This window comes from Macrotis lagotis, chromosome 2, assembly GCF_037893015.1.
Source record: "Macrotis lagotis isolate mMagLag1 chromosome 2, bilby.v1.9.chrom.fasta, whole genome shotgun sequence".
Classification (NCBI taxonomy): domain Eukaryota; kingdom Metazoa; phylum Chordata; class Mammalia; order Peramelemorphia; family Peramelidae; genus Macrotis; species Macrotis lagotis.
This window is the reverse complement of record NC_133659.1, coordinates 167,538,182-167,559,510: the sequence shown is the minus strand read 5'-3', so window position 1 is coordinate 167,559,510 and position 21,329 is coordinate 167,538,182. Positions and strand designations below refer to the sequence as shown.

At 38.0% G+C, this 21,329-nt stretch overlaps 1 protein-coding gene across 1 annotated transcript; it reads right to left on the bottom strand.

Annotated features, from left to right (window-relative positions):
• Positions 1–3,767: 3,767 nt before the first annotated feature.
• On the bottom strand, positions 3,768–10,934 carry LOC141511282 (cytochrome c oxidase subunit 7A2-like, mitochondrial). Its single transcript, XM_074220519.1, has 2 exons — positions 10,889–10,934; positions 3,768–4,280 (listed from the first exon to the last, which is right to left on the bottom strand). The coding sequence occupies exons 1-2, from the start codon at positions 10,932–10,934 to the stop codon at positions 3,937–3,939; spliced, it is 390 nt and encodes a 129-aa protein (XP_074076620.1). The 3' UTR covers positions 3,768–3,936.
• Between the last annotated feature and the right edge of the window lie 10,395 nt (positions 10,935–21,329).

Below are 21,329 nucleotides of genomic sequence, written 5' to 3'. Positions count from 1 at the left end.
CATTGCCGTTATGCTGTCTCAGATATCTGTCATCTCTATAAAATTAGGTCACCTCCTCCTATATCCAGGGGTGTGTCTCAGCCCATCAATGGATCCCCAGGGAAAAAATCCTAGGGTAGAGGGAAGAGAGATATATAAAGGTCAGCAAGTAGGGGGTATAGATTCTCATCCTGGTCTTCATCTTCTCACCTTCCCTTTTTCTCTTCACACATTATGTTACTCTGGTAGAATGTGAGTTGTCTAGTTGCATAACCCTTAGTATGTTTGCCAGCCATACATTAGGCCAGTGAAGGTTTTCTAAATTTATGATGCCAATTCTCCAGAACTAGGTTGGTCCATTGTGATTTCTTCCATACTGGACAACAATCAGAAATGTTATTTTTCCTCCCAGGACACTTCCCTCCACCATGAACCAAGTTCTTTCTAGGTTAATTTTCAGACAATTAGAAAACTTTCTGATGGTGTGTTTGTTGGCATTTCAAACAAATAAGTGCACACAATCACTTAAAAAATCAGCTATTTCCCCTTCTTTGGGTTTAGGATTGGAATATATTCTCATTGTATAGCTAAGGAATTTCTTATTGTTCTAGTCATTTTGCTCATTGCTCAGAAAAACCCTGAAAGAACATACTATTATTATTCTTCCCATTTTATAGTTGAGTAAACTGAGGCAGACAATAGTTAAGGGCTTTCCCAGGGTTACACAGCTAGTCAGTGCCAGAGGAAGCATTCAAAATCAGGTCTTCCTGACTCCAGGCTCAGTCCTCTAACCACTATGTCACCTAATTGACTCTATAATAAGAACTTCTATTTCTACAGAATTTTACATTCAATCATCTGAATCTAATATCATATGGCTTGCAAGTGCCAAAGTCAGAATTTTTACTAAACCATGACATCATTTTCCCACTGGCATGGACATACTACATACACCCTGGTCAGAAGTCCCAGAAACTGACAACTAGAAACCAGCTGAGCTTAGGGGAAGAATCTGCCCTAAATCTTAGAACATCCCACCCCACCCCTCCACTCCCTCTTTAGATGATTGATCATAGCAATCTCAAAAAATAATAATTCTCACACCCTTTTCTGACACCTCAAAGACAACCAAAAGTCTCATCTCTTTAGTTCAAGGCTCTTGCTGGGTTAAAATGCGAATATCCTTGGGAGCTCTTATACTTTTTAAGCTTGGTTTCAGTCATTTGCATTTTAATGTAATAAGCTAATTTTAAGATTTCGCTGGAGGGGTGAGAACTCATTAAGACTGAGCACTTGAGTGGATTATCTGCAAAGGAGGGAGAGAAATCCGAAAGAAGGAGGAAAAAGGGATGGTTGGGTCAAAATGACAGTTTGGTATGCTTACTTTAAAGAAAATGACTTACTTAGAGGCCATTCCCTTCTAGAAACTTCTGTCCCTCTCACCACAGTCCAACCTCTCACTCATTCTAAGTCCTTCTGTGACTAATTGTCCAAGAAGTTTTTCATTTGCTTCTAGAAAAGCCTAGTTGAAAGAGTATTGACTTGGAAGTTAGGAGTTCTAAGTTCTAGCTCCAGATCTAGCATAGACTGTGTGACTTTAGTCGAGTCACTTTTGAAGTCATATGACCTGAGCTCAAATACCAGTTTTTCTACTTGCTACTAGTATGACCTTGGGAAAAAGCCTTCAACCTCTTGGGCCTCAGTTTCCTTATTTATAAAGCTAAGGAGTTAGATTAGATGATTTCTATTTATTTTATTTTTTTTTGTTTTAGCAAGGTAATAGAGTTAAGTGACTTGCCCAAGGTCACATAGCTAGAAAGTGTCTGAGGCTGAATTGTACTCAGGTCCTCCTGACTCCAGGACCAGTGCTCTATCCACTGTGCTACCTAGCTGCCCCAGTTAGATGATTTCTAAATCACCTTTCAGCTCTAAATCTATGAGTTTTTGGTACAGTGATACCTCTCAGGGCCTTATCCAAGGTGGGGTTTGGGGAAAATAGATAATTCATTACATGATTGGGCACATTCTAGTGATTTGGTTGAAATTCCACAAACTTCTCCCCTACTCATGTTATCAGAAAGTGTCCTAATTGACTGAGAATTAACTTAGGATTCAAGAAAGCTTGATTTATGATGGAGAGAAGGGAAGGATTGAATACCCCAAACCAGTGAATGTATTCTGGGAGGATGGATTACCTTTTTTTCCCTATTTTCCCAGCCTAGACATCATAGGGACTTCATAGATTGAAAATGGGAAGGAACTGAAAGATCTTCCAATTCATAGCTCTCACTTTATAGATGAGGCAACTGAGATACAGAGAGGTTAACACATCTTGCCCATAACCAACACAAAAGATTGAAACCAATGTTCTCTAATTCCAGATCAGCACTTTTCCATCTTTCACAATGAAAGATTTCTTTTAGATCAGCTTTAGTATCCCCCTGCCCTTCCTTGTATTTTCCCCACCCCAAATAATCCAGCAACAAGTACTTAATTAGTGATTTCAAATATCTGAACACAACCACCCACATTGATGCAAATCACAAACATATTTTATAAATCATAAAATACCTTATGATATGAGTCATTTTCACATTTTAGTAAGTGGTCAGATGTTGCTCATGTGTTGTGATGGTGGAAAAAAAACAACTCATTACCTGGGGTCTAGCCAGGGTGATAAATCTTCTTGGATTTAACTAGGCTGACAGGCTTATGACATATCTCCAGAATGAGCCTGTTTATATATGTTACTTATATGGCAAGACTTGCCTGAGCTTGCTGTCTTAGTCTGAGAACTCAAGGCCATGATGAGGTACACCAGGAAGACATTGTGTAGGAAATTTATTTTTTAATATACACTCCTAATTAGAGAGTGTAGTGGAATATATTAAAAAGTGGACTGATTTTGGAGTCCAAGTCTTGACTTTGTTGTTACCAATATGTTGCTACCAAGTAACAGCTTTGCTGGGATTCCTCATCTGTAAAATGAGAATGTTGGATTAAGGTCCTTCCTGAAGCTACATCTATAATTGATTAGAGAAGATCTTAGGATTTCCTCTTGCAAATTTAACTTAGAAAATGTGCCTTTAAAATTGGAAATTGAAGGGATGTCTATCAATTGGGGAATATTTGAAAAAATCTTTTTTTTAACTTTTCAATTCTTGCATTTATTCCACAAGCAAAAATAAATTATACCATAAGGCTACAGCAATTTAACAAGAGTAAAGAAGAACCACAGGGAGGGAAATACTGTACAACAGTTCAGTCCAAAGTGCAAAACTTTCAATAAGAGCTGTTCTGTTCCCATGGTGGAATAAATACAGAATCTTCATTTCTGGAATATTTAAAGATCAGGCATATAACCTCTTTGAAACTATATGACAAAGTTACAGGTATTATGGATAGTTAACAGAATATAATTTCTATTAATACCATGCTGCAAGATGAAAAAATTCCCCAAATTAACAACAAATTAAATTCACAGTGAAACCTGTGGTGTCAGAAAGAACAGATTTTTGGCATCAGGATGTTAAAGGCCTTGCTATCACTGGTGCTGGCTTCAGTGAATCCCCTCCTCCCAGCACATCTGGTGACAGAAAAGCTTCCCCAACTTAGAATCTCTCTTGTGGGCTGGAAGGCACAACCAGAAATGTCTGGTGGCCTTATCAAAGTGAGTTGTGAATGAGCTAGCCTGCCAACCTCTGGAGAAATATGAGAGGTCAAATTAGAAGGGCATCATCACTTTTGCTTGAATAATAACTAACTTCAAAATGTTCTGATAACCCACTTCTTTTCAGAAACCAACCAACCAAAATGTTTCCTCATTGATCAGACCTCTAATTCATTCTGAACAATATAAACTTACACAGGTCAAAAAAATCACTATTAGGAAAATAGACAATTCAAAGGGTTTTATGCCAAAACTCTTGTTAATAAATCAGTATTATGAAATGCAGTTCATTTATTTTTGGGTTGTGAAGCCATGTAGAGAGCTATCAGGCAGTAGATGGTCCCTCCCAGAGTCAAAGCCATGGTGGTCTGATAGAGCATTTGGTCAGGTAGACCGTGTTTCAAGTGGACAGGTAGACCATCAGACTTCTGAAAAAATTTCTGCAGCTCTGGAACTTTGTTTTTCCCAGCATAATCATATGGAGCTATTTCTGAGGCAAATTTTGTTGGTGTGGAAAATATGATAGGTGGTGATTCTGAGGATGTCACAGGTTTTAAACCCTGAGGGCTGTAGGCGGATGAGGCCCAGGCCCTAGCCAGCTTCTGGGTGAAGCTGCTGAACTTGTAGTACCCTCCGGAGCTGGCGGGGCCGTGGCGCTGGGACCCCTGAAAAAATCTTAATTATGATTGTGATAGAAACACTATTTGCTAGAAAAAATGATAAACAGAATGTTCTCAGAAAAACTGAGAGACTTACATAATCTGATTCAAAGTGAAATGAGCAGAACCAGAAAAACATTGTATCCCCTAAAAGCAACACTGAATGATGATCAACTGTGAGTCACTTAGCTATTCTCAACAATATAATGGTTCAAGATTTTTCTAAAGGACTTATGATAAAAATGATGCTACCAATTTCCAGCGGGGGAACTGATGGAGTCTGATTGCCAATTGAAGATGACTTTTTCTTTGTTTTTCTTGTTGCTTTTGTCTGTGTTTTCTTTCACAACATGACTAATGTAGGGGGAAATAAAAAATGTACCTTTACAGTCTGGAAGATTGAAGGGGAAGAGGGAGTGACTACTAGGAATTATTTCCAACCCAATGAATGTAACCTACACCTAGGACTAGAAGAGAAAAAGAAAGAATGATTAGGGAAATAGGAGAACTATGACAAAGCTATGTCATTAAAGCCAAAGAAGGAAAGAGTATCAAGTGATCTCCACTGTAGTGATCAGAAGTATCTGGTCTTCCTGACTCAGTTCAACATCTATCCATTGCACTGCCTAGCATCTCCTACCTGTACAATCTTCCCCCCCCCCCCTTCCTGCTTCATTTTATATATGGAAAAGTTCATTTTATTTGATGTTGTTAAATTAAATTTTTTAATAATAATAATAATAATAATAATAATAATGGAGTACTGTTATAATACTGTCATCAAATTCCTCAGTAATGAGGCCTTCTTATGATGAAATAATAGAAATCACCAATTCAGTTTTTTCTTTTTTTTGGTTTATTTGTTTTATATTATTATAATAATCTTGTTGTGAGAGTAAATATCCCCCCCCCAAAAAAGATAGAAAAACCTCAGGAGAAATGAAGTGAGAGGAAAAAAGTATACTTTAATCTGATTCCATTGGCTCTGTCTCTGGGATGAGTTGCCTTTTTAACATAAGTCCATCTGAGAAGCTGCCTCAATATATTTTTCCACAGTCACTATTACTAGCTTTATTTCCCTCCGTTCTATTCCTCCCTAATCTCCTTATTCTATTCTCTTTCTTCTTTCACCCTTTCCCTGTTCAAAAGTGTGTTGTATCTGCATACCTTCTCCCATGATCTTCCCTCCATTCTATCACCTATTCCCCCTTCCCTCCCCCCTTTCCCCCTTATCCCATTCCTTTCTTCTCATTTTTCTCTAGGGTAAGATAGATTTCTATACTCCATTAAGTATGTATGTTATTTCCTCTCTGAGCCATTTCTGATGAGAATGAAGTCTCACTCATTCCCCTTGTCTTCCCCTGTTCCACTCCACTGAAAAAGCTTTTTCTTGACTCTTATGTGAAATATCTTAGCCCCTTCTTCCTCTCCTTTCTCTTCCGTCCAGTACTTTCCTTTATCACCCATTGGCTACATCTTTTTACTATATTATACAATTATATTCAGCTCCTTCCTGTGCCTTGTCTATATATGCTCCTTCTAACTGCTCTTATAAATAAGAAAGTTCATATATGAGTTATCAGTATCTTCTTCTAATGCAGGAATGCAAACAGTTTAACATCATTAAGTTCCTCATAATTAGTCCTTCTTGTTCACCCCCTCTATGGTTCACCTGAGTGCTGTACTTGGAGATCAAACTTTCTGTTCAGCTCTGGTTGTTTTAATAGGAAAGTTTGAAAGTCCTGTGCTTCATTGAAAGTCCATCTTTTCCCCTGAAAGAGGATGTTTAGTTTTGCTGGGTAGTTGATTCTTGGTTGTAAACCAAGATCTTTTGCCTTCCGGAATATCATATTCCAATCCCCATGAGCCCTTAATATAGATGCTGGCAGATCCTGTATAATCCTGACTATAGAGCCATGGTAGTTGAATTGTTTGCTTCTGGAAGCTTTTAGTATTTTCTCTTTGACTTGGGAGTTTTGGAATTTGGCTATAATATTCCCTGAAGTTTTTCTTTTGGGATCTTTTTCAGGAGGTGATTGGTGAATTCCCTCAATTTCTATTTTACCTGCTTCTAGCATCTTAGCATACTTGTAGCATACTTTTGCTGTATTATTTCTTGAAAAAATGAAGTCTAGGCTCTTTTCCCTGTCATGACTTTCAGATGGTCCAATAATTTTTAAATGATCTCTCCTGGATTTGTTTTTGAGATTGGTTGTTTTTCAAATGAGATATTTCACATTTTCTTCTAATTTTTGTTTTTTTTTTTTGAAACAATTTTATTCTTTCCTGATTTCTTGCAAAGTCATCAGCTTCCTTTAGTTCCATTCTGCATTTGAAGGAATTATTTTTTTTTTAGGTTTTTTTGCAAGGCAAATGGGGTTAAGTGGCTTGCCCAAGGCCACACAGCTAGGTAATTATTAAATGTCTCAGGCTGGATTTGAACCCAGGTACTCCTGACTCCAGGGCCAGTGCTTTATCCACTGCACCACCTAGCCACCCCAGGAATTATTTTCTTCAGAGAGCTTTTTTCCTTTTCCAGCTGCCCAATTCTACTTTTTAAGGCATTCTTCTCCTCATTTGCCTTTTTTGTGCTGCTTTTTCCATTTGGCCTAAACTGCTTTTTTTTAAACATTATTTGCTTCAGTATTTTTTCATATTTCTTTCACCAAGCTGCTGATTTGGTTTTCATGATTTATCTGCATTGCTCTTATTCTCCTCCTAATTTTTTTCTCTACCTCTCTTAATTGCTTTAAAGTCTTTTTTTTGAGCTCATCCATAGCCTGAGCTCATTTTCTATTTCTCTTTGAGGTTATGGGTACAGAAGCTTTGATTTTGTTATCTTCTGAATCTTCCAGGGGTCTAAAATCATTTTCTGTGGTCAGATTCTTCTTTTTCTTTTGTTTGCTCATTTCCTCAGCCTATGACTAATTTACTGTATTTCCAAGGCTTTGGGGTTTTTTTGGGGACAACCCACAGGGACCTTAAATACTCCAAGGTCTTATGAGAGGTTCTGAACCCAAAGTGCAACCTAGATTGGAGTGTGGGCTAACAGCTGAGTCCTGCCCCAGTGAGAACAGAGAGACCTCTGCTATCTCCACCCCTCCCCCCACTGTCTGTGGGCTGCACTCTGGAGGTACTGGCTGGCTTCCCTGATTCCAGCTGCAGGTTTTCACTGCAGGGCTGTTCTGAGGCCAGCACTTACTCCTCACTCACTCTGATGAGGCAGAGTTCTCTCATCACCCCTTCAAGCTGTTCCTGATGATCCCAGCCAGGAGGTCTGGAAACAGCCCCCTCTGCCACAGAGGCAAATCCCCACCCCCAAGGGATCTAGGCACCTGACCCAGCTGCACTGTGCTGTGCTGTGGTTGTGGCTCTGGTTGCAGCTGCGCCTTCTCCCAGTGGCTTTTTCCAATCCTGCCCCACCCCCCAGGTGAAACAGATCTTTGCCGTGAAACTTTTAAGTTGTCTTGGACTGGGAAATTATTACTCAGTCTTTCTGTGTATTCTGCCCTTTTAAATTTTGGCTAGAGTCATAATTTGATGGCTTTTGGAGTTTTTTGGGGAATGAATTTTGGGGAACTCTTGCCTTCATGCTGCCATCTTGGCACCGCCCCCTAAAAATCTTTTTAAAGAAGGAAGGGGATGGTTACTTGTGATTTTTCAAATTCAGTGCTGATCAAAGTGAAAAAATACACTAGATTTAGAATTATAAGACCTGGGTTTGAATCCTGTGTGATTGTGGACAAGTTTATTTACCTTTTAGGCTCTTACTTTCCTCATCAGTATTATGAGAGGCTTAGACTTCATCATAGATTCTTAATCTTTTCTAGGTCATGAGTGAATCCCTTGGACTGTCTGGTGAAACTTATAGGTTTTCTCTTATAATAACATTTTGAATAGTGTTAAACAAAATGCATAGGACTACAAAAGAAAGAAATTGTATTGAAATACAGTTATCAAAAAGTTTTTAAAAAGCCTAATCCCAAATTTATGAACCCCCTTATTTAGAGAATAAGACCTGAAGTCAGAAAGTTGCTGTTATATTTTCAGTCATGTTCAATTCTTCATGATCCCTTTTGGGGTTTTCTTGGTAAAGGTATTGAAGTGGTTTGTCATCCTTCTCTGGCTCATTGTACAGATAAGGAAATTGAGGCAAGCATGGTTAAATGACATATTCAGTATCACAAAGCTAGAAAGTATCTGAGGTCATATTTTAACTTACAAAGAGGGTCTTCCTGACTCCAAGTCTGGCATTCTATCCACTGTGCCACCTAGCTATTCTGGAGTCAGGAAGACCTCAGTTCAAATGTCACCTCAGTCATTTACTAGAAATATGACCCAGGATAAATCTCTTAACTTCTGTCTGCCTCAGTTTCCTCATCAGTAAAATGAGAATAATCACAGCACATACTTCTCAGGGTTCTTATGACCATTAAATGAAATTATATTGGAAAAGGCTATTATATAAATGCAAGTGGTGGTTGTTATTATTAATTATTCTCATACCCTTGAGGTCTTTAGTTCCCACATTAAGAAGCCCTGAACTAGATGGGTTCCAAAGACCTTTCCACTAAAACTCAAATCCTTTGTTCAGTGAATCACAGAAACTCTTCTTTCCTCTAAACCTGCTCTACTTCCTAACTTTATAGTTTCTGTTCATGACACAACCCTACTTCCAGTCACCCAGGCTTATAATCTCATTGTCATCTTTGATTGCTTCAATTCCTTCAGTGACCAAATCCAGTAAGTCACCAAGTGCTATTGATTTTTGCTTCTGAAATAGTTCTTAAACCTCCCTTCCTTTACCATTTCCAGTGTAACCACAATGATTTTGGCCCTCAATTATTTCTCCCTTGGACTACTTAAAAAAAAACCCAACTGATCTTCAAGTCTTAGATTTCTCTCATCTATTCTTCACATGAACGGAAAAGTAATCTCTCTAATGCACTGGTTATGTGGGCATTACTGTTTTCCTTATGAAAATTATTTACTTTTTGCCAATAGGAGAAAAAAAAACCATGTCATTGATCCTCTTCTAAAATGAAGGAAGAGCAAACAGGAGAAAAAGCAAATCATTGCTCTGACATTCTAGGACCTGGACTTGAATTCTCACCTCTGATATTTGGCTAGTCTCTTAACCTCTCTGGGTCTCAGTTTCTTTACCTATAAAATGGAGATAATAAAATCTGTATTGCTTCTTTCAAAAGATTTCTGTTGTAAGGCTTGGATGAAATAGTGATGTAGTCTTTTGCAACTATATAAATTGGCAGTTATTATTTTTCTCACTTCCATGACTTTTCCCACACAGTTCCTAATGTCAGCCTACACAGCTCCATTCTATTCCATTCTTCAACACCACCCACCCCTTCCAAGAAGTCTTCCCTGACCTCTAAAACTGGAAATATTTCCTTAACACCTATGAATCGCATGACACTCTGTACCTTCCTTAATAACTTTTCCAGTTGACTTTTACTTGTAGCTATTTGTGAAGATGTCAGCTAAAGTCTTCCTTGTTATGAGGACTTCCCTCATACAAATTCCAGGGTAGTCATGTTGTTGTCAGTGCTCTCACTCCCCTCTTAAATTCTGGGTTCATTCATATTCCTGAAGTGTTCTCTTTTATAGGGAGATTATAAAGGAAGGGAGAAGGGGAAGGCTCAGAAATTCATTCATTCTGATAGCCAGGATCTGATTCAGAACCCTCATCACTACTCTTCAAAACTGGGATGGATGTGAGTGTACAGGAGCCCTGGGCCTCAAAGCTCCCACTCATTTATTAAGTCTCAAAGCTCAATACACAGGTAAGCTTTATCAACCTCTGCATTCATCCTAGTACTCATTCATTCATCTCATACTCCCTCAAATCAAGGTTCACTTGACTCTAGATACAGGCGCAAGCTGCCAGCATTTCCAGGCTTTTGGGTTCACTCCCTTCCCCAGTGAACTGATTTTTACTTACACTTAAATATTTTAGCCACTGACTCTTCAAATTCTTTCATCCACCCTGGATTGGTCTCTGTCAATATGCCCTCTCCAATACCAACAAGTAGAAAACATTTTGATCCACCTAAATATGCCTGAAATTTTGTGAACAGCTGTATTCTGCTGCAGTCTTTACCCTTTGTCTAACATTCCTTCAGTGTCTGGTAAAGTAAACACTTAATAAATATTATTTTGACTTATCTTACCTCCTTATAACCCCTAAGGAACTCTGATAGTTAATGGCTATTCCAAGGGAATAAAAATTCATTCATGTCCTATTGTGGTGAAAATTTTAATTCTAGGTGCACCAATTACTCAGCTCAGCATCAATTTAGCTAAATTGATTGAAGCTCATCACCAGGAGGCTGTTTTTGAGGTGATGATGAGTTTGGAACAATTCATGAATATTTTCTACTAAGGTGTTGTTAGATTGATATGTGTGTCCATGAAGGGAGCACTTCTTCCTTTACCTCCAAAAGAAGTAAACATGGCAGCTCATCAAATAACTATAATTCTTGTTGATAGTAAAATCTGTATTTTACTCAATTTGAATACTCAGCATATATGAAAAGCCCTCTTCTTTGCCCTCATCCTTGACCTCTTATCCCTCCATCTCTCAGTTTTTTACCTAGATCTTTACCCATATACTAGGTATACTCTCATTATTTTTCCATCTTGATACTTTGATGAACTGGTTCAACTCTACACTGTTCTCTTTTTGAGTTATTTTGTTCTTTTATCCTATGGCTAATCTTGCCCTGCCAAGTCTTATTTTACCATCCTCTGCCTTTGATCCTACTTACTTAAAGAAGTGAGTATAATTAACTTTTTTTTTAAAAAAATTCTTTTTCCAACTACATGGATAGTTTTCAATAATCATTTTTGCAAGATTTTGAGTTTTATATTTTTCTCTCTCCCTCCCTTCTCTTCCCCCCTCCCCTTGACAGAGAGCAATCTAATATAGGTTATATATGCACAACTATATTAAGCATATTTTCATATTAATCATGCTGTGAAAGAAGAATTGGAGCAAAAAGGAAAAGAGGGAAAACCCCATAAAACATAAAACAAAATTTACAAATTGAAAATAGGAAATTTTGGTCTGCATTCAGACTCTAGTTATTTCTCTGGATGTAGAAAGTATTTTTCTTTACAAGTCCTTTTGAATTGTCTATGATTATTGTACTGCTGAGATGAGCAAATCTATTGTAGTTGATCATCATAAAATGTTGCTGTTAATGTATACAATGTTCTGATTCTACTCTCTTCACTTGCAGTTCATGCAATAGGCTTTTCTGAAGTCCTGTCCCTCATGATTTCTTACAGACCATCACATTCACATACTACAATTTGTTCATCTGTTTCCCAATTAATGCCACTACAAAAGAGCTGCTATAAGTATTTTTTGGTAAAAGTGGAATTTTTACCCATTCTTGTGATCTCTGTGGGATATGGACTTTGGAGAGGTATTGCTACATTAAAGGGTATGCAAAGTTTTATTATCCTTTGGGCATAGTTCCAAATTGCTCTCCAAAAAAGTAGGATTAACTCCAAAAGCTTAATGAACTTGGAGAAGACCAGGAAACCATGACTAGGTCCACCTCAGATTTATTGCATAATCTTAATTGGGTCCTCACTACCATAAAACAATTCTTTTACATCTCCCTAGTTGGTAAGTTAAGCCACTAACCATGGCAGTTTTTAAAATAAATTTTTATTTAAGGCAATGGAGTTAAGTGACTTGCCCAAAGTCACACAACTAGGCAATCATCAAGTGTCTGAGGTGGGATTTGAACTCAGGTCCTCCTGACACCAGGACTGGTGCTCTATCCACTGTACCACCTAGCTGTCCCTAATCATGGCAGTTTTTTCAAAAATTTTCATGCCTCCTCAAACTTCCCATGATTCCTCCTTCCTCAGATCCTCTGAGCTGAGAATCTTGCCTTATATTTCACTGAAAAAAAATTGAGATCATTGCTAAAAGCTCCCTGTTCTCCTTATCTTACTATTTTTTAGGTGCCTTTTCCCATGATCTCTTTCTTCTCCCCTGTCTAATATGAAATAGTGGTCTTTTTCTTTGCCTAGGTTAATAACTTTTCATGGACAAATAATCTTACTCTGTCTTCTCCAGCATATTGCCCATTCCATAATTTGTATTCTCTCACTAATCTTCTATCTTTTCCTTACTGCTTCCCTACAGCCTACAAATATTCCCATATTGTCCCCATTCTCAATCCCCCCCAACCAAAAACCGCAAACAGCAAAAAATAAAACCCAAACCTTCCCTTGATCCCTCCAAGCTATTGGCCTATACTTCTCATCTTAGTTAAACTGCTGGTAAAACTCCTCTACAGTTGTGTCTCCCCTTATTTCCTTCTTACTCTCTTCTTAACTTTACACATTCTGACTTCTGACCTCACTAGTTAAACAAAACTACTCTCTCTCCAAAGCATTCATGATCATTTGAGCATCAGATTTTACAGCTTTTTCACTCAAATCTCATCTTTCTTGACTTCTATATAACTGATACAGTTGATTGTGTCCTTCTCAATGACATTCTCTTCTCTTTAGGTTCTTGTGATACTACTAGATTTTTCTCATATTGATCTGACCACCCCATTACAACTGGTCATCTAGATCCATGACTAATAATGTGAATTTTTCCCAAATCTTTGTTCTGTTTCCTCCTCTCTTCTCCTTCTAAACTAATTCTCCTAGTGATCTTGTCAACTTCTACAGATTGAATTATCAACTCTCTGCAGGTGATTCCTAGATATACATATCTAGCCCTAATCTTTCTCCTAATCTCCAGATTTGTGTTTTCAACTATCTAGTGAATATTTTGAATTAGATGACATCTAAAACGCAAAATGGAAAATATTGTCTTTCCCCTCTATGCCTCATGCCTCATGCTCTTACTAATTTGCCCATTACTGTTAAAGGTAGCACTCTTCTCCCAGTGCCTGAGGCTTATAACCCAAATTATTCTACCTCAATGCATTGCCAAGTTACTTTAATTCTACCTAACATCTCTTGTATTTGCTCCTCTTTTTTGACATTGCTACTACCTTGATGTAGGCCCTTATCTTCTCATACCTGTAATAACGTCTTGGTTGTTCTTCCTGACTCATGTCTCTCCTTATTGTAGTCCATTTTCCACTCTTCTGTCAAATTGGTCTTCCTAAAGTACAGGTGTAACCATTCTACCTCTTCCCATTAACCTCCCTCCATTTCAATAAATGCCTATGGCTCTGCTACTTTCTGGATAAAATGTAAAATCCTGCTTATCATCCAAAATCCTTTATGACCAGACTTCCTCTTACCTTTTCAGACTTCTTATACCTATGCCTACAATATAATCTGCTCTCTAGTGATCTTGGATTTCTTGCTACACTTCAGACAAGACATTTCATTCCCTAACCCTATTTATTTTAAAAGGCTCTTCCCCATGCCTGGAATTTTCTCCCTCATTTCTCTTTGCTGGGCCCTGAAGCTTCTTTCAAGTCTCATCTAAACTTCCATCTCCTCCAAGAAACCTTTTCTGATCCTGCTTTCCTCTGTTGATTCATCTTTAATTTATCCTTTATGTTTTTAAAAAAATTAATTACATATGTTTTCCCCAATGAGCAACTTGAAAGCAATGATTTTTTTGAGGGTGGAGGACAGGGCTTTCTTTGTTTCCTCAGTACTTAGCATAGTGTTTGGTACCTTTGTTGTCGCTGTTGTTGTTCAGCTATGCCCAACTCATCATGACCCCATTTGGGATTTTCTTGGTAAATATACTGAAGTGGTTTGCCATTTCCTTCTCTGGCTCATTTTACAGATGAGGAAACTGAACTAGATGACATCTAAAATGTCTTACTCAGGGTATCTTAGCTACAATTTGAGAGCAGATTTGAACTAAGGCTTTCCTAATTCCAAACTTGGTACTTTATCCACTATACCACCTAGCTGCCCTTTGGTAGCTAGTAGGGACTTAGTAAATGGTTGTTGATTGACTAGCTGATTTAGAGCTAGTATTAATGTGCCTGCAAGTGTTTTGTTCAGTTATTTCAGTAGTGTCTGACTCTTTGTGATCCCATGTGGGATTTTTTTGACAAAGAGACTGGAATGTGTTACCATTTCCTTCTCCAATCCTGCAAGTAGCAGTAGTTTTATACATTTGTTATAGGTAGAGCTTTAGTTAACATGTTATCTGTGTCTTAGTTTCCTTGACTATATAAATGAAGCTGTTGCATCATATGATGTCTTAGTTTCCTTCTATCTTTTTCCAGTTCTATGAGTTTGTGAATGACTTCTAGGAATACAAAAACAATGAATGGGAAGGAAAGAACTTTACTTCATAGGCTGTTGTACAACACACACTTTATTGGGTGAAAGTCACCACATGATAAAGTCTGAAATATCAAGTCCTCTAGTCACTGGGACATGTCCAAGCCAAGGAGCCTATCTCCAGTAGCCTGTGTATGTGTGTGCTCATCGGGCATTGGGGGATGTGCCTGGGCAGGAGGAAGGTGGGGTAAGCTCTTGCTTCTTTTCCCTAAGAGGAGGAAGCAGGTAACAGGGCAAGTGTCCAGACAGTGATGAGATCTGGGTTTTGTGATGCAAACTTGGACAAGTTATTGGCCTTCACAGTTCTAGGTTTCCTCATCTGAAAGGTCAGGGGCTTTAACTGGACCAAATGTTAGATCCCCTCCAAATCTGAGATACCTCTCTGTTCTTTGATTGAGGTCTATTTTACAAATAGCATCTGGCCCTGCCTTTGGAGTTAGGGGTGCCATGGAAAGACTTGAGAGCCTTGGGGAGACTGTGGAACTTATGAGGCCTATTTGCATAACTTTTTATCCTTTCTTCTTTTATCTGTCCACTCCTCTCTTTTCCCCTGCCCTACCTCCCATGACTAGGGAAGATAGTGAACCATATGAAGAATATGGTGATGGTGTTGTTTAGTCATTTCAGTCATGCCTATTTGTGACCCCATTTGGGGTTTTCTTGGTAAAGATACTGAAAAAGTTTGTCATTTTCTTCTTCAGCTCATTTTTTCAGATGAGGAAACTTAGACAAACACGGTTAAGTGATTTGCCCAGGGTCATACAACTAGTAAATGTAGTTAGTGCTTCCTGTTTCTAGATTGCTTGATCCATCCTGCCATCTAGGGGCTCATGGAAAATATGGCATGTCAGTCCAAAGAGTCATTCATTTATTCTTTGATCAGGAACATCATGGTATTATTGATCAAAACCATTAGTCAGGAAATCTAAATTCTAGTCCCACTTTCATCCTTGACTCTGTACAAGTCCTCCTAAACCTGAGCATTCTCTTCTGTAAAATATGGACAACAATCTTTGTATTTCTTATTTCACAAATTCTTGTGTGCCTCATATAAGGCAATGTTTGTGACCTCACTCTAAAATATGTAGAGGTCTATACTTTGGAAACTTACTTATTGTCAACACCAATTAATTAGTATGTAAGAAGTCATGGTAGCTGCTAGAGGGATTCACAGATCAGTAAGACCTAGACCCTGACTTTGAATCATTCTTTTTTTTTTATTCCAAAGCTGGAGATGGCTTATGGACCACCAGTGTCCCTAATAAATTGCTTTGTGTTTGGAATTCTGTCTGTCACCTTCTGCTGCAGATCGGATTCTTTTGTAACTCACACAACAAATTCCCAACAGACTTCCTTGTAGAGTCCAATTCCTCAAAAATAGTATCCATGGCCAACAAAAAGAAGGATGTGCCCTTTAACTCTGATTAGAAAAGATTGACTTGTATTTGGACAATGTTGTAGCCTCTCCATGTTGACTTTGTTTATATTATAGGCATCGTGTATATTGTGTATTCTTTTTTCACTGTGCATGAAATATAATTTTTCTCTTTGCTTTTCTTGCAACATGGTTAGATGGAAATTTTTTACATGAGTTCACATGTATAATTGTTGTTATTTGCCTTCTCATTGAGTGGGTGAAAGTTTTGAGGGAGAATGTGGAACTCAAAATTTAAAAGTGTTAAAAATAAATAGTAAATAAATTTTAAAAAAGACTTTCAAGGGGTGGCTAGATGGTGTAGTCAATAGAGCACTGGCCCTGGAGTCAGAAGGACCTGAGTTCAAATTCAGCCTCAGACACTTAATAATTACCTAGCTGTGTGGCCTTGGGCAAGTCACTTAACCCCATTGCCTTGCAAAAAAGCTAAAAAAAGACTTCCAAATAATTGACTGCTTGGGGATTTTTGTCTAGGGGACATAAAGCTGAAGGTTCTGAAAGAGAAGAAACTGTGCATTTGTTAGATGCTCAAACAAACATAGTATGCTCTTGTCCAATTTAGGTCTGAGATCATCTGATGCCCCCTTGTGTCCATATCTTGGAAAGTTCTATTTTAACCAGGGTTAAGTTAGACATCTCTTAGGTCATGCAAAACAAAAATATGCCTATCTCTATCTAAGTCTGATCCTGGGGATGTGGAGCCTAGATGGTCAAATAACAGGCAGCACTTCAATGGAAACTCTCCCTAAATTCAACCCTAAGCAATTTTAAAATATCTAGTCAAATCAAATTCAAATAATTCAGCACAACCAACAAAAGGTTGGAGCAAGACATTTTTCCAGTCTAAGACATTTTAGTAGATCTGAAAAAGAGGTCTGCAGGGCTGAGTTGGGGCTTCCTAGGAGTATATAGTGGTGGCACTATGGTCACCAGTAGCGGCAACAACAGTAGAAACAACACCAGGAGTTCTCACTACCAGAGATGGTAGACAATTGATCAGAGAGAGATTCCAGGGGATCCTGAGCTGGCAAAGGTACAGGATTGAGCTTCATTTTATAACTTCATTACCTTTTATGTAGTTATGGGTTGCAGCTTGAGGGTGGAGAAGATTGCTTCTTTTATTCAGGTCTGGGTCACAATTCCAGGGTGGTAAAGAATATCTGCAATTGCAAGGGAACAGAGGCCTTAATTCTGGGTCACAGCTTCGGGGTGAAGAATGCTAATGTCTGCAGTTATAAAGGAATAAGTAGAGTCTGGGTCAAAGTTCTGGAAAGGAGAAGAGTTGTGTTTAGTAGAAAACAGACCTCTGTTCTCTTACCTCTGGTAAGGACCAGAATCAGAACACAGAACCAGAGATCAATGATGACACCTCTCCCTGGATCACACTATCTTGGGAGCATTGAAAACTTCCAGACCTTCAGTTCTAGTTGTGAAAACAATGGGGAAAAAGTCTGAGGCTTGAGACAGTGATATTCTCTCCCACCCCAATGTACCCCAACTTCTATCATGAGCCTAGCCTAACTCTAACATAATATTCAAAATCAAGAAACAGAGAGAAAAAAAGAACTTGATCATAAAGTGCTCCTATGATGACAAGAAAGTTTAAATTGCAAACATAGAAGACAGTAAGGTGAGAATATTTATAAACCAAGTTCCAAAAAATGCAGTTTTGACACAAGTCCAATAAGAATTTCTAGAAATAATGATATTAAAAAAGAGCAAAAATTAAAAATTCAAATAAGAGAATTAGAAGAAAAATTGGGAAAAGAAATGAGAACAATGCAAGAAAATTATGAAAAGAGAACAAATTGGTGAAAGAGGTATAAAAAGTTTTGGAAGAAAATAGCACCTTATAAAGGGAATTGACTAAAAAATAAATGAGATCTAAAAACTCACTAAAGAAAATAATTTCTTAAAAATTAGAATTGGTCAAGTGGAAGCTAATGATTTCATGTGATATTTAAACTGGTGCTGGATATTATAGTACCAATGATATCAGAGATCTAGTTGTTATCCCTATTCCTCCAAAGATAATAGATAACCAGTTCTCTGCCCTGGAGAGCTTCTAATAAAAAGTGAATCATCATGATTTGATGCTATTTCAATAAACATTTACTGTGTCCATTATATATAGGGAACTGTTGTTGACATGTGCATACCTAAAAATGTATGTCTTGGACTTTGTCCTTGAGGAGGTCATATTCTTTTTTACTTTCTTCTTTATTTATTTTGGGCAAGGCAATCAGGGTTAAGTGACTTGACCAGGCTTATGCAGCTAGTAAATGTTAAGAGTCTGAGATCACATTTGAACTCAGGTCCTCCTGACTTCAAGGCCAATGCTCTAGCCACTGCACCACCTACCCTTTCCAGAAGCTTATAATCTAATGAGAAGGTATGATGTACATGAAGGCCAGTGAAGGCAGAATAGTATAAGAGAAAAAGAAAAATTGAGACAAAATGCTATGAAATCAGAGATGGGAGAGAGCAGTAACAATAGAGTAAATCAGGAAAGGTATCTTGGAGGAGCTGGGCTTTCACGTTTATGTTGCCAGTTAGGGGTTGGGTGCTATGCATGACATGAACAAAAAAAACCCTTCTTACTGCTACTGACTCATTCCCTCATTGTCTCTCTCTGGGTTCAAATGCAATCTGGTGCATGAATAAACTCATATATTACTGAATTTGCAGAAATTATTTTTAATCAGCTTGTCCTTACCTGGGCTGAAACTGAAGAAAATATACTCCTTTTTCAGGGCTAGTTTCATCTTTCTCAGTCTCTAATCCATGTGCCTATTTATTGATATGGATGGAAATCATTGTAAGTAGCTATATTCTTTAATAATAATTTCAAAATAGTATAAAAACATTTTATAAACACTAAATTCAGTGTATATCAGGCTGTAATAGAATGGAAAGTCACTAAAACTGTTTCTCTTCCCTCCAGCATCCTTTCCCCCCCACTAGCTGGATGGGAATCATGAAAGAAGTAAAAAAAATAAATAAACTAAATACTATTTCAACGAGTAGTGCTCCAGGTAAAGATGGGGAGAACTAGTGCTTTATATCTCACTCCACTTCTGTGCATACTCTTATCACACTGTAAGGTCTTATGTTGGCTTGCTTTTCCTGCTTTCTGGCTCAGCACCAGTAATTCAGCCCCCCCACCCCCATTTTCTTGTAGCTTTTTTCTTGTAGTAATCAAAATATCAGTAAGTTTTGTATAGGTGAGTCTCCTTCTTGTATCTCTCTTTTATGTAAGATCAAAAATGCCCCAAACTGGTTAAATATACCTGTCAAGCAAACTCTCCTTAGTCTACCAACTCTCCATAGCAACAGCCTGGGGAGCAGCTACAAAGGATAGGAATTCAATAGAGATGGGGAAAGTCATTTGCAGAGTAAAGTGAAGTGACTGATAACAGATTGTCCTTTACAGAAAATATTCAAGTCGGGTGTAGAGGGGTGTGATGAAGAATAAAGAAGTAGAGCATAGTAAAGTGGGGTTAATCTGGGCAGTCTACTGGGAGAATGATAAATTTGTCTGTGAACTCTGAGGGAAGTCTCATAGCTTTGGGGACCCAGAGAGTGTTCTTCAGTGTAGGAGGAATAAAACTATGCCCTTTCTGTGGAGTCAATATCAGATGCTTGGGGAAACTGTCTGATTTTCAATAAAATAATAAATAATAGTACTTAGAATGATTTAAGGATTTGTAATCCTTAAATTAGTGGAGCAGCAAGGTGGCACAGTGGATAAAATGCTGGACTTTGGGTCAGGAAAATTCATCTTCTTAAATTCAAATTTGGCCTCAGACATTTACTAGCAGTGTGATCCTGAGCAGATCATGTAATCGTGTTTGCCTCAGTTTCTTCATCTCTCAAATAAGCTGGAGAAATCCCCAAATTGGCAAGAAATTCCCAATGGGGTCAAGTAGAACTGGTTATGACTGAACAGTAATGATGACCCTATTGATGTGGTTATAGCTTATTATTCTTTCTTTGCTTTTGTGGATAGTTCTATGAGTCATTGTGACCTCCCTCCCAAATTTGATCTTCTGGTGATCAACACTGACAAAACGCCCTTTTCAACATAGGAAAACTTCTTCCAACCAAAAAACCCTCTTTCGTTAAGACCTGTGTCCAAGTCTGCAGCTTGAAAGGACCTGACAAAGTTTGTGCTCAAGCTACTGTAACCTGGAGTCCTCCATAACAGGAGGGAGGATTATTTCATAGGCTCATAAATTTAGGAAAGGACCTCAGGGGTTATCTAACCCAACCTCATCATTTTTTAAAGTTTTTTTTTAAGGCAATGGGGTCAAGTGGCTTGCCCACGGCTACACAGCTAGGTAATTATTAAGTGTCTGAGGTCAAATTTGAACTCAGGTCCTCCTGACTCCAAGGCTGGTGCTCTATCCATTGTACCACCTAGAAGCCCCCAAAAGAGACTTAAATCTCTTTTTTGTTTGTTTTTGCAAGGCAATGGGATTTAGTGACTTGCCCAAGGTCACACAGCTAGGTAATTATTTAGTTTCTGAGGCAGGATTTGAACTCGGGTACTCCTGACTCCAGGGGTGGTACTTTATCTACTGCATCATCTAGCTGCCCCTCTAACTTCATTATTTTACAAATTCTGGAAGCTGATTTCCTCAGAGGTTATTCTAATTTCCATGTTTTCACATAGTTCACATTAATATAGAAATTTACAAAGTACTTCTTTGCTATTTAAGAGCTGCTTTGTGAGTTCAGGAGTCCAAAGTCAACAGCATTTCCCATTATCTTGTCTTCACACCACAGTCTGGCCATCTTTATACCATGCTGGTAGCTTCATATTGACTACTTTCCATCTGGCACTGGAGTCCCAGTCCTGTGGTTCTAGGCTCTGATTGGTGAGTACTACCATCCCACTTCTAAATCATCTCCATTTCATCCAACTAAGAGGCAGGTACTTTCTCTTGTCAATTCTAGTTCTTAGAGAAGTAATCAAAATATCATTAAGTTTTATACACATTATATTATGTACACTATACAATTATTATATGTATTAACACTACATCTTAATCAATGACTTTTTGTCACCAGGCACTATTTTCTCTGACAGCCTTCTCCAAAATATCTCTTTCTGATCCAGCATTCCCCTACTGGTGATGTCTTTCCTTTTAGAGTGTAAGCTCCTTATAGAACAGACTGCCTTGTTTCCTTGTATTTGTATTCTCATCCTTCAGGAAAGTGTCTGGTATATAGTAAGTACTAAATAAATGTTTTTTCATTCATGTTTTGA